The sequence below is a fragment of the Urocitellus parryii genome, chromosome 8 (genome assembly GCF_045843805.1).
Source record: "Urocitellus parryii isolate mUroPar1 chromosome 8, mUroPar1.hap1, whole genome shotgun sequence".
NCBI lineage: Eukaryota > Metazoa > Chordata > Mammalia > Rodentia > Sciuridae > Urocitellus > Urocitellus parryii.
Genome location: NC_135538.1, coordinates 91,444,842 through 91,462,742, shown reverse-complemented (window position 1 = coordinate 91,462,742; position 17,901 = coordinate 91,444,842). Strand labels below are relative to the sequence as shown.

Sequence of the window (17,901 nt, the reverse complement as noted above, 5' to 3'; positions counted from 1 at the left end):
GAAGTAGCCAGTGTAGTTGCTGATAAAGGGAATTTTAATAACATTGGATTATGTAACATTTTACAATTGACTTTATGAAGTACTTCATTTTCATCTTTATGGATTATGCTACAAGTTCTCTGAATTCATGCTTCACTTATTTCCCCAATTCTCAGACTCCTTAAAAGTTAAATTATGATTTTCATACACGAGATCATTCACCTGGGAGTCCTGTTCTCTAGCCTTTGGCTAAATTGGCCTTAAGTCCTTAAATTTCACTAGAAAACCATCTCCCAAATTAATAGCCCCAAAGCACTTAAGCCAAAAATTGACTTTATTTTACTTGCTATTGAGTTATAGATTATGCTGCAAAATTAAATAGGGTTTTAAAATTATGATCTATATTGCTAGAATTCCCTAACTAGATTACTTTTTTACTTTACTTTACCCATATTCCCCTAACCACCTGCAAGGGAATATTGAAGAACTTTGATTTTTTTTAATATTTATTTTTTAGTTATGGGCGGACACAACATCTTTGTTGGTATGTGGTGCTGAGGATCGAACCCGGACCACACGCATGCCAGGCGAGCGCGCTACCGCTTGAGCCACATCCCCAGCCCCAAAGAACTTTGATTTTAATAAATCTATTAAGATAGAAAAGAAAGTTACTAAATATTCATTTGTCTAAATTCTATTCTTTTTTTTTTTTCATAGTTTAGGCTATTGCCTTCAAACTGTGTTATTGTCTGGTTTTGTTGGTTTGCCTGTTAGTTTTAAAATGAAAACTCTTTGAGACCTTTTACACTTAAATGGAAATTTAGGGAGGAACAGAAGGAATACCAGATGGGAGTCTCTCAAGGGGCATCTTTGGGGATATTTTTTGAAAGTGAGGTGATCCTAGGTGAGCAGAATGTAATAGAGTTTGTGACTGGGATTGTATCTTAATAAAAACAATGTCTGCATAATTTATAGTCTGAGTAAATAGTATACTACAGATAGAAACATCTTGAGATGGACTAGACTTCAAAAAAATAATCCAACTTCATCAGTTATGGAAGAGTAGCTTGAGCAACAAATATTTCAAGAAATGATTAGTAAATCCAAAAATATTATTTTTGATAGAAATGTGACTAAAAATCAGGTGTGCTCATTTTATATCTGATATTTTCTACCACTCTAATTTGTTTCTGGAAGAAAATGTAAATGTGGAAAATCTATTTCCCCCATTTAGCATTATTTCCCAATTTGTAACATTTTTGTTGAATATACATAGGTAAAATGGATATGGATATTTTAAAGAATAACAATAAATTGATATACATCTACTGTCCACACAGTGAAAGACATTATTAGCAACATTGAGAATTGCTTCAACCACTGATACCTCTTCCCTATCCTTGCCTGTTAATCCCTGTACTTACTTCTAGTTTTTTTAGTTCATTTTTTAAAAATTTACAAAATTAAAAAGAAAGTATGTATGTATGTATATGTATGTATGCACACATGTATTAACACGTGTGTGTGTGTGTATATATATATATATATATATATATATATATATATATATATATATACATGTTTTCTCTAATATGTGGAAACCGTGTAAAAATATACACTGTTTAGGTTTTCGTATTTGGGGAATTTTTGTGTTGGCGATATTTGTTCAAGACTTCTTTTTTCACTCCCTATAAATCATGTTGGTGAATGTGATTGAAGGTCACTGATTTTCCCCTACCTTATTTGTGTGTAGTATATACAGAATACATATACGATGTGAGTGGACAGTTTGCTCTTTTTCATTTGTTTCAAATACTTTTGATATGAACATTTCAGTACATATCTTGTGTGCATACACAAAAATTTCACCTAAAATGGAATATTTTGCTATTTGGGACATGTACATCTTTTACTTTATAGATGATAGCAAATGAATTTTTAGTACATATTTTAAAAATATCAAACTTTCTCCCTGCAGCTATGATTTATGTGCTGATTATAATAAGAAATTAATTTATATAGCATGTGCCCCTTTTTCTATTGGAAAACATTAGCACTAAACAGAATACTGGTATAGTTTCTTTACTCATAATCATGAGCTTAAATAGAGGGGGTAATTTCTTTGGTTAATTTACCAATAATATCCATGACAGGGAATTTCAGGGATACTCTTCAGTTTTTGTTCTTACTGGTCTTGATTTTAGCAAGATTGAGAAGACCTCTTTCTAAAAAATTCCTCTCCTTCTAGCTTCTGTGATGGTACATTTTCTTGGTTGTACTCTTGCCCTTCTGCCTATTGAGTTAGCTTCTCATTAAATGTCAGGTATTCTTGGATGCTGTCTTGGCCCTCTTTTCTCCTTTCCATCACTCTCTCCTGACATTGTCATGTAATCTATTCTCATGTGTTTAAATATTACAGGCTGATGTGTGGCTGACAAAGACTCTCTGCCGTTCTATAGTGGTCTCTTCACTCTGTTGACAGCACCTTTAGCTTTTTAAATTTAATCTATTCCCATGATCAGTACTTGTTTTTGTTTCCTGGGCTATTGAGTCCAGAAAATCCTTGCATGTGCCAGTATCTTGAAGTGTTTTCCCTATGTTGTATTCTAGTAGTTTTAAAGATTCAGGTCTTAAATTATTTGGCCCATCATAAGTTCATTTTTGTATTAGGTGAGCGGTTGCGGGTCTAGTTTCAATCTTTTCTACATTTGAATAGCCAGTTTTTCCAGTATATTTGTGGTAGAGTCCTTCCTTTATCCAGTGTATATTTTTGGCACTTTTGTTGAGAATCAAATGGCTATCAGTGTGTAAGTTCATTACTGGGTTCTTTATTCTGTTCCATTTGTCTATCCATCTGTCTGTATTTGTGCCTGTACAGGCTTGGTAGTGTGTTTTCAAGTCAGGTATTTTGATTCCACCAACTTTGTTCTTTCTGTTCAGAACTGCTTTGGCATTTCAGGGTATTTTGTATTCATCTGACAGAGGATTAACATGCAGGATATATAAAGAACTCAAAATATTTACCAATGAAAAGACAAATAATCCACTCTATAAATGGGCAAATTATTTGAACCGAAACTTCACTAAACAGTAAGTACTAATGGCCAATAAATATATAAAAATATGCTCAATATCTTTATCCATCAGAAAAAGGCAAATCAAAAGTATATTGAGATTCTATCTCATCCCAAATAGAATGGCTATTATTGAAAAATGAATAAATAACATGCTGGGGAAGATTTGGAAAAAAGGAATACTTGTTTGCTATTGGTGGGAAGGTAAATTAGTTCAACCACTATGAAAACAGTATGGAGAGTTCTTAAGAAACTTCAACTAGAACTACCACATGAGACTCTCCTTCAGAGTGCAACATCCAAACAGGTTGGTGTCATTCAGCTCACTCCCCAGACAGCGGGAATTCGCATAAAATCTCTCCTAGGCTTGCCGGGAGAGGGAGTATCAAGCTGAGCCTCCATAAAGACTAGGGGGAAACTAGAGACACCTGACCTCCAACCCCTCCTCCCAGTAGCAGCCAAAACGAAACCTGGCTAGCCAGCGCTGGGGGAGGGGCAAGCAGAAAAAATCAAAGTGATAGAGTGCCAGGGATCGCAACAGCCTGCAGCAGGACCCGGGAGATCCAGGCCAACTGATTCGCGCTGCCTGCCCTGCGGCTACAGAAGGCGTGGCGCCTCAGTGAAGCCATTAATTAGCAAGCAGGGAGGTTAGGGACTGCCATTAGGTGGAATCCCGCCAGCCAAGCCCACACGGACCCTTGGGCCGAGCACGGGATCTCAGAAGGGGAAGGAAGCGGTACAGTCCCATCCCCCACAGCGGACACTCCACCGAGGCAGTCAGCGGCCACCATCCGGGAAAGCTGAAGGATACACCACCACTCTCCAACAGCTTGTAACATCAAAACAGCCAGCAGCAGGACCCCGGAGATCCAGGCCAACTGATTCGCGCGGCCTGCCCCGCAGCTACAGAAGGCGTGGCGCCTCAGAGAAGCCATTTATTAGCAAGCAGGGAGGTTAGGGACTGCCATAGGTGGAATCCCGCCAGCCAAGCCCACCGCCCACGCCCGGAACAGGCCCAGCGACCTGCCAGCATGGTAGTCACGACACCCCAATTGGAATAGGGACAGAGCAGAGCCGCCTTCCACTCCCGGAACAAGCCCAGAGAGCCGCCAGCGTGGTAGACACGTCACCCCAATTGGAGTAGGGGCACAGCCGCCGCCCGCACCTGCAAGGAAGACTTTTCAACTATACAAGAGCAACATAAATAAATAGGGTGTAAACTTCAAAAACACAACAGTTGCACCAAGCAGAAAGAAACGCGAGCAGTATGAAAAGACAAGGAAAGAAAGGACCACAAGCAATGCAGGTCAACTCAACTTTAGAAGAGGTAATAGCTGCAACAGATGGAATATCAGATAAAGAGTTCAGAATATATATGCTTCAGATGATCTGGAGTCTCAAGGAAGACATGAGACAGCAAAATCAGACAATGAAAGATCACATTGACAAACAAATCCAGGAAGTAAAAGATCAATTTCACAGGGAGATAGAGGTAATAAAAAACAAACAATTAGAAATTCTAGAAATGCAGGAAACAATAAACCAACTTAAAAACTCAATTGAGAATACTACCAGCAGAGTAGATCACTTAGAAGAGAGAACATCAGACAATGAAGACAAAGTATTTCAACTGGAAAAGAACATAGACAGCTCAGCAAGTCTGCTAAGAAACCATGAGCAGAACATCCAAGAATTATGGGACAATATCAAAAGACCAAATTTAAGAGTCATTGGGATACAGGAAGGCACAGAGCTCCATTCCAAAGGAATAAACGGTCTATTCAGTGAAATAATACGAGAAAACTTCCCAGAATTGAAGAATGAGACAGAATCCCAAATCCTAGAAGCCTACAGGACGCCGAATGTGCAAAATCATAAGAGATCCACACCTAGACACATTATAATGAAGATGTCCAACATACAGAATAAGGAGAGAATTTTAAAAGCTGCAAGAGAAAGAAAGCAGATTACATTTAGGGGTAAACCAATCAGGATAACAGCTGATCTCTCAACACAGACTCTGAAAGCTAGAAGATCCTGGAATAACATATTTCAAACACTGAAAGACAATGGGCTCCAACCAAGAATCGTGTATCTGGCGAAATTAAGCTTCAGGTTAGAAGATGAAATTAAAACCTTCCACGATAAACAAAAGTTAAAAGAATTCGCAGCTAGAAAACAATCTCTTCAAAAAATCCTTGGCAAAACATTACAGGAAGAGGAAATGGAAAATAACATTGAAAACCAACAATGGGAGGTAGGACAGTAAAGGGGGGAAAGTAGTCAAAGAGGACAACAAATCAGGTTTAGTAACATCAATAAACAAATATGGATAGAAGAACAAACCATATCTCAATAATAACCCTAAATGTTAATGGCTTAAACTCACCAATTAAGAGACACAGGCTAGTAGAATGGATCACAAAACAAGACCCAACAATATGCTGTCTACAGGAGACGCATTTGATAGGGAAAGATATACATAGACTGAAGGTGAAAGGTTGGGATAAATCATATCACTCATATGGACCGCGGAAACAAGCAGGAGTGTCCATACTCATATCTAATAAAATAGATTTCAAGCCAAAGCTAATCAAAAGGGATATAGAAGGACACTTTATACTGCTCAAGCGAACCATACACCAACAAGACATAACAATCATAAATATATATGCCCCAAATAATGGTGCAGCTGTGTTCATCAAGCAAACTCTTCTCAAGTTCAAGAGTCTAATAGACCACCATACAATAATCATGGGAGACTTCAACACACCTCTCTCACCACTGGACAGATCTTCCAAACAAAAATTAAATAAGGAAACTATAGAACTCAATAACACAATTAACAACCTAGACTTAATTGACATATATAGACTATACCACCCAACATCAAGTAGCTACACTTTTTTCTCAGCAGCACATGGAACCTTCTCAAAAATAGACCATATACTATGTCACAGGGCAACTCTTAGACAATACAAAGGGGTAGACATAATACCATGCATCTTATCTGATCATAATGGAATGAAACTGAAAATCAATGATAAAAGAAGAAAGGAAAAATCAAGCATCACCTGGAGAATGAACAATAGGTTGCTGAGTGAACAATGGGTTTTAGAAGACATCAAGGAGGAAATTAAAAAATTCCTAGAGTTAAATGAAAACACAGACACAACATATCGGAATCTATGGGACACATTGAAAGCAGTTCTAAGAGGAAAATTCATTGCTTGGAGTTCATTCCTCAAAAAAAGAAGAAACCAACAAATAAATGATCTCATACTTCATCTCAAAATCCTAGAAAAAGAAGAGCAAAACAACAGCAAAAGAAGTAGAAGGCAAGAAATAATTAAAATCAGAGCTGAAATTAATGAAATTGAAACAAAAGAAACAATTGAAAAAATTGACAAAACTAAAAGCTGGTTCTTTGAAAAAATAAATAAAATTGACAGACCCTTAGCCATGCTAACGAAGAGAAGAAGAGAGAGAACCCAAATTACTAGCATACGGGATGAAAAAGGCAATATCACAACAGACACTTCAGAAATACAGAAGATAATCAGAAATTACTTTGAATCCTTATACTCCAATAAAATAGAAGATAATGAAGGCATAGATAAATTCCTTGAGTCCTATGATCTGCCCAGATTGAGCCAGGAGGATATAGACAACCTAAACAGACCAATAACAATAGAGGAAATAGAAGAAACCATCAAAAGACTACCAACTAAGAAAAGCCCAGGACCGGATGGGTATACAGCAGAGTTTTACAAAACCTTTAAAAAGGAACTAACACCAATACTTTTCAAGCTATTTCAGGAAATAGAAAAAGAGGGAGAACTTCCAAATTCATTCTACGAGGCCAACATCACCCTGATTCCGAAACCAGACAAAGACACTTCCAAGAAGGAAAACTACAGACCAATATCTCTAATGAACCTTGACGCAAAAATCCTCAATAAAATTCTGGCGAATCGGATTCACATACATATCAAAAAAATTATACATCATGATCAAGTAGGATTCATCCCTGGGATGCAAGGCTGCTTTAATATACGTAAATCAATAAATGTTATTCACCACATCAATAGACTTAAAAATAAGAACCATATGATCATCTCAATAGATGCAGAAAAAGCATTCGACAAAGTACAGCATCCCTTTATGTTCAAAACGCTAGAAAAATTAGGGATAACAGGATCATACCTCAACATTGTAAAAGCAATCTATGATAAGCCACAGGCCAGCATCATTCTGAATGGAGAAAAATTGAAGGCATTCCCTCTAAGATCTGGTACAAGACAGGGATGCCCTCTCTCACCACTTCTGTTCAACATAGTCCTCGAAACACTGGCCAGAGCAATTAGACAGACAAAAGAAATTAAAGGCACAAAAATAGGAAAAGAAGAACTTAAATTATCACTATTTGCAGATGATATGATTCTGTACCTAGCAGACCCAAAAGGGTCTACAAAGAAGCTATTAGAACTAATATATGAATTCAGCAAAATGGCAGGATATAAGATCAACACACATAAATCAAAGGCATTCCTGTATATCAGCGACAAATCCTCTGAAACGGAAATGAGGACAACTACTCCATTCACAATATCCCCCCAAAAAATAAAATACTTGGGAATCAACCTAACAAAAGAGGTGAAAGATTTATACAATGAAAATTTCAGAACCCTAAAGAAAGATATAGAAGAAGACCTTAGAAGATGGAAAAATATACCCTGCTCATTGATAGGCAGAACCAACATCATCAAGATGGCGATATTACCAAAAGTTCTCTATAAGTTTAATGCAATGCCAATCAAAATCCCAGCAGCATTTCTTGTAGAAATAGATAAAAGAATCATGAAATTCATATGGAATAATAAAAGACCCAGAATAGCAAAAACAATGCTAAGCAGGAAGTGTGAATCAGGCGGTATAGCGATACCAGACTTCAAACTATACTACAGAGCAATAGTTACAAAAACAGCATGGTACTGGTACCAAAACAGGCGGGTGGACCAATGGTACAGAATAGAGGACACAGTAACCAACCCACAAAACTACAACTATCTTATATTTGATAAATGGTCTAAAAGCATGCAATGGAGGAAGGATAGCATCTTCAACAAATGGTGCTGGGAAAACTGGAAATCCATTTGCATCAAAATGAATCTGAATCCCTATCTCTCGCCATGCACAAAAGTTAACTCAAAATGGATCAAGGAGGTTGATATTAAATCAGAGACACGGCATCTGATAGAAGAAAAAGTAGGGTATGATCTACATACTGTGGGATCGGGCTCCAAATTCCTCAATAGGACACCCATAGCGCAAAAGTTAACAACTAGAATCAACAAATGGGACTTACTCAAACTAAAAAGTTTTTTCTCAGCAAAAGAAACAATAAGAGATATAAACAGGGAGCCTACATCCTGGGAACAAATCTTTACTCCACACACTTCAGATAGAGCCCTAATAACCAGAATATACAAAGAACTCAAAAAATTAGACAATAAGATAACAAATAACCCAATCAATAAATGGGCCAAGGACCTGAACAGACACTTCTCAGAGGAGGACATACAATCAATCAATAAGTACATGAAAAAATGCTCACCATCGCTAGCAGTCAGAGAAATGCAAATCAAAACTACCCTAAGATACCATCTCACCCCAGTAAGATTGGCAGCCATTAGAAAGTCAAACAACAATAAGTGCTGGAGAGGATGCGGGGAAAAGGGCACTCTTGTTCATTGCTGGTGGGACTGCAAATTGGTGCAGCCAATTTGGAAAGCAGTATGGAGATTTCTTGGAAAGCTGGGAATGGAACCACCATTTGACCCAGCTATTCCCCTTCTCGGTCTTTTCCCCAAAGACCTAATAAGAGCATGCTACAGGGACACTGCTACATCGATGTTCATAGCAGCACAATTCATGATAGCAAGATTGTGGAATCAGCCTAGATGCCCTTCAATAGATGAATGGATAAAAAAAATGTGGCATTTATACACAATGGAGTATTACTCTGCATTAAGAAATGACAAAATCATAGAATTTGGAAGGAAATGGATGGCATTAGAGCAGATTATGCTAAGTGAAGCTAGTCAATCTTTAAAAAACAAATACCAAATGACTCCTTTGATATAAGGGGTGTAAACAAGGACAGGGTAGGGATGAAAGTTTGAGAAGAAGATTTACATTAAATAGGGATGAGAGGTGGGAGGGAAAGGGAGGGAGAAGGGAAATTGCATGGAAATGGAAGGCGATCCTCAGGGTTATACAAAATGACATATAAGAGGAAAGGAGGGGTAAGACAAGATAATACAAATCGAAGAAATGATTTACAGTAGAAGGGGTAGAGAGAGAAAAGGGGAGGGGAGGGGAGGGGAGGGGGGATAGTAGAGAATAGGACAGACAGCAGAATACATCAGACACTAGAAAGGCAATTTGTCAATCAATGGAAGGGTAACTGATGTGATACAGCAATCTGTATACGGGGTAAATTTGGGAGTTCATAACCCACTTGAATAAAACTGTGAAATATGATGTATTAAGAACTATGTAATGTTTTGAACGACCAACAATAAAAAAAAAAAAAGAAACTCAAAAAAAAAAAAAAAAAAGAACTACCACATGACCCAGCTAACCACTCCTGGGCTTATATATATCCAGAGGAAATGAATTCAGTATGCAAAAGAGGTATCTGTACCCATATTTATTGCTATTCACAAAGTCAAGTTATGAAATCAGTCTAGATGTCTCATTGCCAGATGAATGATTGAAGTAAATATGTCATATATATAAAATTGAATATTTTTCAGCCAAAAAGAAGAACAAAAATCCTACCATTTGCACAAATATAGGTGAAACTGGAAAACATCAAGGTAAGTGAAATAAGCAGATACAGAAAGATGAATACTGCATGTTTTCTGTAATATGTGTAAAGCAAGGGAAAAAAAATCTGAAACCAAATCAAAACAAAATAAAAACACAAACAAAAGAACCCCAAAGATGATCTGATGTTATAAAAGGAAATTTTAGGCCCCAGAGGGAGGACTAGATTAAGTGGGAGAAAGGGGAAAAACAAGGTAAGAGAAGGGAGGTGGGATAAGATCAAAGCTTGATATAGCATGTATGGAAATGCCATAGTAAAACCCATTAATTAGTACAATTAATATATGTTAATAATTATAAAAATATTAATGTCACTTATATTCAATCACTCCTTTTGCAAATTTTTCAGATACCTCAAAGTATCCAAGCTAATTATCTTGTCATTTTCCCCCAAATATTTTGTAGTTAGTCTTCCCCCTTAGTAATAAGTTCTCCATTTAATAGCTTCAACCAGCAGTCTTATTTTGCTAAGCACATCCTTCTTACCTTTTAATAGGTTTACATGTGCAAACATGTGCAAAATTTCTTTCCATATTTTCTAATGTGATTAAAAAATTAGGGGAAGGTAGGTACAGTGGTGAATATAAGTCAGGTCTTTGATTAATGCAAGGAGACCTTCTGAAAAAAGAAATAAACAGAGGTATTAAAAATGGATTGAATCATATTGGATATAAACAAAGGAGTGGGATAGTATAATGGTGGTTCCATTCCCAATTTTCTGAGGAATCTCCATACTGCTTTCCATAGTGGTTGCACCAATTTGCAGTCCCACCAGCACACATCGATGTTTATAGCAGCTCAATTCACAATAGCTAGAATGTGGAACCAACCTAGGTGTCCCTCAATGGGTGAATGGATAAAGAAAATGTGGTATATATACTCAGTGGAATATTACTCAGCTTTAAAGAAGAGTGAAATTATGACATTTGCCAGTAAATGGTTGGAGTTGAAGAATATCATGCTGACTGAAATAAGAAATCCCACAAAACCAAAGGCAGAATGTTTTCTCTAATATGCAGATGCTAATTCACAATAAGGCAGGGGACACTGGGGAAGAATAGTGTTACCTTAGATTAGATAGAGGGAAATGATGGGAGATGAGGGGAGAGGATGTGGGCATAGGAAAGATAGTAGACTGAAACAGACATTATTACTATACGTATCTATGTGACTACATGACCAGTATGATTCTACATCATGTACAAACAGAAAAATGAGAAATTATATCCCATCTATGTATTATATATCAAAGTGCATAAATGCATTTCACTGTCATATATAAATAATTAAAACAAATACAAAATTTTTAAAAAGCATATTAGAAAAAAAAACAGATTAAGTGGAGACAATAAGACATAAGCCTTTCCAGGTTTTTGGCACTCAGAGTTTTACAAAGAAACAAATGCAGAATTGAAAAAGAGATGGATCAGAACAAAAACTGTAAGAGCAGTTGGTGGAAAAACATGGAGCAGTGGGGAAAGAGTTTGCTCTTTGTTGGATGGCAGTCAATTTTGCACTATGGAGTGGAGTAAGTCTGCAATGGGCTCCTGGTTTACTAAGAAAGGCATGACTTCACATGTAGAAGTCAATTAAAATTGATGCTTCTGTTTTCAAGGAATGGGAAATAATTCTCATTGGATTGGTCTGAATCTGACTACAATTTATTGAATTGTAGCTAGGTGTCATTGATGACAGAATAGACAACCAGAGGCCCAAATGATAAGTCTGTCAGAAGGAGTAAATGAATGCCTTACCATATTACCTCTATAAGAAGCAAAGCATTTTGAAATGGTGCAGTGAAATTTCAATTTATCTATTATTTTGCTTATGTTTATATTCATCAGTGGGTATGTTTATGTAAATGCCTATTTAATTAGACTTCCTATTGTGGAATGATCCTCTTTTATTGATATATTTACTTTACTGATATATTTATTTACTGATATATTTATTTTTATTGATAATATTTATTTCCACAGTTATTTTATTTCCTTTTGTATTTGGTAGAGAGATGATAGAATTGTGGCTTGATATGCATTTGCTAGAGTTTAAGGTTTGGTGTCCTTAAGTAACTTGGACCTGAAAGCAGGAGTCCATGCACTAGGAATTAAGGAAAATGTTTTGCTACCATCAGAGAGGAGGCATTTACTCTTGGACCTTGGAAGTTATTATCATTTAAGGTCATCAGGGGACACAGAGTTTTTCATACTTCAGGCACAAAATTGAGAGTGTCTTACTGTTTCATTTTCTTCTTACATACTGAGCTCTGTGTGATTTTCTTAAAGGGAGCATTAAACAACCTGTCAGTGCATACACATTGGATCACAGACTCTTCTCATGTGGAAGGACTCTGGCCAGTACAGAAAGACATTATTGGAAACTTAGACATTAGAGGATAAGTGTAACAGTGTTTATTGGTTGGAGGAATCAACGATAGTTCCTTCCCTTAGTGTTTTATGCTGAAAACCTGTTGTTTTTAATTTTCTGAGCACTGACTACCCACTGTGCTTAAACAGCAGCTCTTAATCAGAACACAATAATTAGATAGTTAGAGCCCGCATGATATTTAGATATTCAGTGGAGTTGCATTGAATAGAGAAAGGTCTACAAAGTTGGTTTTTCTTTTTCTTTTTCTTTTTCTGATTCATCATATAATTTCTCTTTAAGTTTTATTGTCCAGATACATTTTATAGTATGCCTGTATAAATCATTTAGTATAATGCAAGTGTATGTCACACACATACACACACACACACACACACACACACACACACAAAACACATTTATATGGTTACTATGACACCACCACGGTGTAAGAAAAGAATAAAAACTCATTAAGGATCTGACATAAAATCTTTCAAACACAGTAAATTTAACCAGAAGAGAAAACCTGCTTTGATGGCTGTTTTTTTTTTTTTCCCCTTTAATTTCAAGGTAATTTTAGTGGTCTGTTCACCAGTAAATATTTATCCAAATTTGATTGCAATAAATGTACAGATACCTTATATCACAGAAAGAATATCAGATATTTAGTAAGATAATCCTTCAGTAAATTGTATTCCTTTCAGACAAGTCTTTGGAGAAAATGTTTAGAAATATAGTCAATCATTATCACATATCTGCGAAATTATTTACCCATTCTCTACATAACACCTTCCCTCTCTTATTATTAACAAGTTTCCAGAAAAAAAAAATGACAAAAAAATTCCCTTGCTTCTTCTGTTTCATTTACTGTCCCTTCTGATGTTACAACTTGATTTCTGTTCTTATTCTTCTCCTGAAATTGGTGGTTATCCTTTCACATCATGCTTCTTTGGGAAACGTTTTTCATGTTTTTGTGGCAATCTTTTTGTCTGTTGCGAAGGTCTCTATTCCTTAACTAGTTTAAAGTACATCTCTTCCAAGCTCACTCCTTGACTGCTGATCTCCAATTCTTTACCATATCTTCTCTTAAACTACAAAATCAATCTAATCAATGTTTCTGACTTCTACCTTCTGCTATACAGATACACATGGCAATAGCTTCTGGGTCTCTTGTGGAGTCAAGACCCATATTTTAAATTACTTTCTCTACACCACACTGTCCCAGTGACAGGAATGATATTTAGCAGGAATATACTGATATAGTGGACAAATAGATTAGAGGTGTTGCCAAGCCAGTTAAGTATTTGGTTATACACAGTTCTACTGTTCCTGTCCAAAAGTAAATGCAAAACTAAACCTGCCATTTTTCCTATAAATAATCTTGTTTTCCCCACTTAAAAAATGGCACCACAAATTACTTAGTTACAAAGCCAAAAGTGCTTGTTCAAATACCAGGTTTTTTGATCACAGTTTCAGAGTTATTTTCTCATCTCTATTGCCATAATATCATTTCTTGTTTTATTATTGCTGTAACCCAAATTTAACAGTTCTAAACCACTATAGTTCTACTCTTCTTATGTGAAAACAGCATGTCACTTCCAATTAAAACTTCTTAAATGGTTTCCTAGGTACTAGCATATAAATAAATCTATACTATTTTGCACTCTGTATAGAATTAATTGTGCTCTGACTCCTACTCACCTTGTCTTTAAAAGTCCTTCTTCTGCTCAGTTCTTATTTATTTTCTCCCTCTTCTCCCCACCTACCTCTCCACTAATTATGGCCCAGTGTGTGATCTTGCCTCTATCCAGAATGACAAGCCTGCACATTATTTGCTGGGAAGAATTGATCTTCTCTCAAATTTGTACCTAATTACAAACTTTCTGACTTCCCCAGGGAGGCTAGTAGACTTTCTTACATATTTTCCTATATTACTTTTTTATATTATTCATATTTATAAAAGACTAGATACTTAACTATATTAGTAATAGTTGTGTATCTTCCCAATAGAATATTAGCCCCCTTGAATCTTTAGTACTTGCATTTAATTACTGTATACTTACAATGATAAGAGTCTATATGAAAACGTATTTTTTACTTGGGAAATATATACATAATATCAAGATAAGAAATCAATCCAAATTTAAATAGCTAAAGGTTAATTTATGTATATTTTAGAATATCTTTACCATTCTTTAATGGATATTTCACTTAGAATATAAATGAAACTTTAACTATGTCACAGAAACTTTTCTTATCTTGGTATAAGCAAAACAGACATTTTCTACTCTTATGGGACTTATAGATTTGTTTATCCAGACAAAAATCAATAAAATACATTAATATTATAGAAAAAGTCACAAAGTCTGTTTAATGATCAATAAATGCACTGCTAATGGAGTAAATCTAAATCTAAAATAGTCTCTTCATTCTTACTGATACAGTGTCCTAATTTTATTAAATGTTTGTGGGTCAAATGAAATATACAAGAAAAATTTGTTTTTCGTGTCTATTTGTTTTTAAAATGTTTACCTCATGTATACCAGAAATCATAATGATAGTTAAGTAGACTTATATCAATTTGTATTACTTGTGGTACTTTAAGAACATTTTAAATTTCTAACATAAAGATAGTATGTTCTAGTATGTAAAATGCAATGGTAAATATTAGTAAGAGAAAAAGTTCATGATTGTAATAAGCTATTGGTACATTTAGCAATCTTAAATTTTTAGGGCAATTCTCTGCAATAGCATAAAATGGAGCCACATAATCAATAGCATTTAAGTCAACATGCAAGCTTTTATCCTAGAATATAACTTAATAATAAAGAAAATAAGCTAATTATCCAAATGGAAATTTACAGAGTGGGCTGGCATGGACACAAAGTACTATAGAGAAAGTCCTTAAACATTACTAAGCCCATTTCTCAAGTCATATTTTTGGCTTATTTTTCAGCAAGCACATTAACATATCCAATGAAAATTATTGAGTTAGTAGTGCACAAAAACCCACACACTTGATATTACACAGACTACAGACATAAGATGGAAAAACAGTCCGATACTGGAACAATTCTATTCATTAAGGACATTAAGCTTTTAGTCTACTTGGAATGATAAGAAAAAAAGATATATATTTATTTTATGATAAGATATATTTATATATATTCCAAGTATATATAAAATATATACATATATATATAATTGCTCAAAATTTCTTTTTGAAAATCATATAGATGACTCCACTAATCATAAAACATTTTTAAAGTTTTCCTTTTTCTGTCTTCAAAACAATAACATAATTAATATTTTTATAACATCCATGAAATTACCTTTGTTTTTGCATGAAGATCTGGTAATCCACCAATAAAGACAGACCATGATTTTGACAGTGGTTTTCCAGGCATGTCATCAATAGATATGCTGTTTTCTATAATCCTTCCTAGAATAGTCAGTTCAGCTCTACATGGGTTCAATTCTTGTCTGCAACGATTTAGGAAGGAAATTCATGGTTTTAGTATGTACTGTATAAACATTTGTCTGGCCAATTAATGAAGCTGTTACCAGAAGAAGAAAGATTTAAGTAAATAGATTATCTCACCATAAAACTCAACAAAGCCAGAAGTAGATTAATCTGTTCTAAATTAGAAACCCTTAATGCTTAAAATACCTATATATAACATTAAATTTTAGCAAAACACAAATTGTAGCCATTACTTAATGAAATGAGTAACTCCTGATAATAAACATCCTTCTCAGGAGTAAGTAAAAGAATGTTATAGTATAATAGTCTTGTTGGTTACATATTACATTCCTGAATTCTCTGTATGAAGGAAAAAAATTAAAACGAATCAGATTTAAATGTGGTTATACAGGGTACAATATACCTTTAAGCAAAAAAAACAGAAATATTGCAGAGAGTAATTAGTTGTAAAAATATAATTTATAGCAAGAAGAAAAAATGTGAAAATTTTGAAAAGAATAAAATAAAAAAATGATTTAACTAGGATTCTCAGAGTAATTAACTCCAATGCACCCATTTTTTTAAAGGATGAGAAAAATACTATAATACTCTAACATATAGATATGAAATATCATTTACTCTATTCATAGTTTAATTATTTAATGCAGAAATTAGAAAACAATGACCAGTGGGACAAATCTTCCCTGCCGCTCTTAGTAAATAAAATTTAATTGGAACACAGCCACATGTTTCTTCATCTACAATCTATGGGAGCTCTCATGTCAAGAGTTGAACAACTACAGCAAAGATGCTAAGGCCCAAAGGACCAAAAGTGCATCCTACCTAAGTCTTACAGAAAACCTTGGTAGATCCATCATTTAATCAATGTACCTGTTTCCAAAGTAGGTACACTTATTATAATGCTTTCCACACATGTTCTATAAGACACAGCATTCACCTACCAGTGTTATCCTATACCATGAGTATATGATGTTCTGTCTTTCATATATTTATGTGAACTTTTTATTGAATTATAATATAAATATTAAAGAGGTTAAATGGAAAAACTTTATGAAATATTATATTATGAACATGTCCAAGTAACCATTATCTTGGTCAAAAGACAAAAAAAAATTATTATTTATTCCAATTCAGAAACACAGACCTCCATTTTCATTCAACATTATATTTTTGATGCTCATTTTTGTTATTGAAGTCAACAAGAGTTTATTCATTTTCAAGGTACATCACTGGATACTTCATAAATTACTTATTGTAGTGTTGATATAGATTTGAATTGTTCCAATTTGGGGGTTATTATATAAATTTTGCTGCTATAAATATGCTTGAATATATTATTTAGTGTACATATATATGAATTTCTGTTGAAGTTTTAATAAAAAAGATTGACTCTGCTCTATATTTGGGACATATTCTCTGTAGGGTTAAAAAAATGCAAATGAGTTATTTTATTCATCTGGTATATTACATTTTTTTCATAATGGTGTCCTTCACTGGTACCAATTTTAATTTATACCAACTCATCAATCATTTACTTAATTATTGTTCTTTTATTGTTGTTCTTGTTTCTGATCTACTCTATATTTGAAAGGTTATTTTGGTTTTGACACTTAAATCTACAACACATCTGAAATTGATTTTTATATAATCTGAGGTATATATTAAATTGTTTTTTATGGATCCAGTAATATGAGTGAAAAAAAGAAAAAAATCCATTCCCAGTATTCTGCCATCTGATTTCTATCATAAATCAAATCCATTTATATCTGCTCTGTTTTTAGGCTATTCTGTTCCATTGGTTAGTTTTTCTATCATGCACTAATATATCATTGTCTTGACACTTACTCTAAAATAAAGTATTTAATACTTGGTAGAGTAAGTTCTTCTGCTTCATTTTTGCCCTCTCAACACTGTTTAGGCTGCAGAGATGTGTGTATGTGTATATATGTGTGTGTGTTCCTGGGCTTTCCTTCTCTTTTCTGTGTCTATATTTGTACTTAGTGCCAATATCACAGGACCAGAAATATTGATGTTATGTTGATGTTTTACATATTGTATACATTAAATCCTCTTATGTTGTTTAGCTTTTTGATTGAGATGATTGAA

General features: G+C 34.6%; 1 protein-coding gene across 1 annotated transcript in view; it reads right to left on the bottom strand.

The window, feature by feature from the left end:
- The window catches only part of Eys (EGF-like photoreceptor maintenance factor), a 1,574,159-nt gene that overhangs the window by 587,808 nt on the left and 968,450 nt on the right, over positions 1 to 17,901 (bottom strand). Inside the window, 1 exon segment of the mRNA XM_077801488.1 lies at positions 15,644 to 15,794. Coding sequence (XP_077657614.1) covers positions 15,644 to 15,794 — 151 coding nt within the window.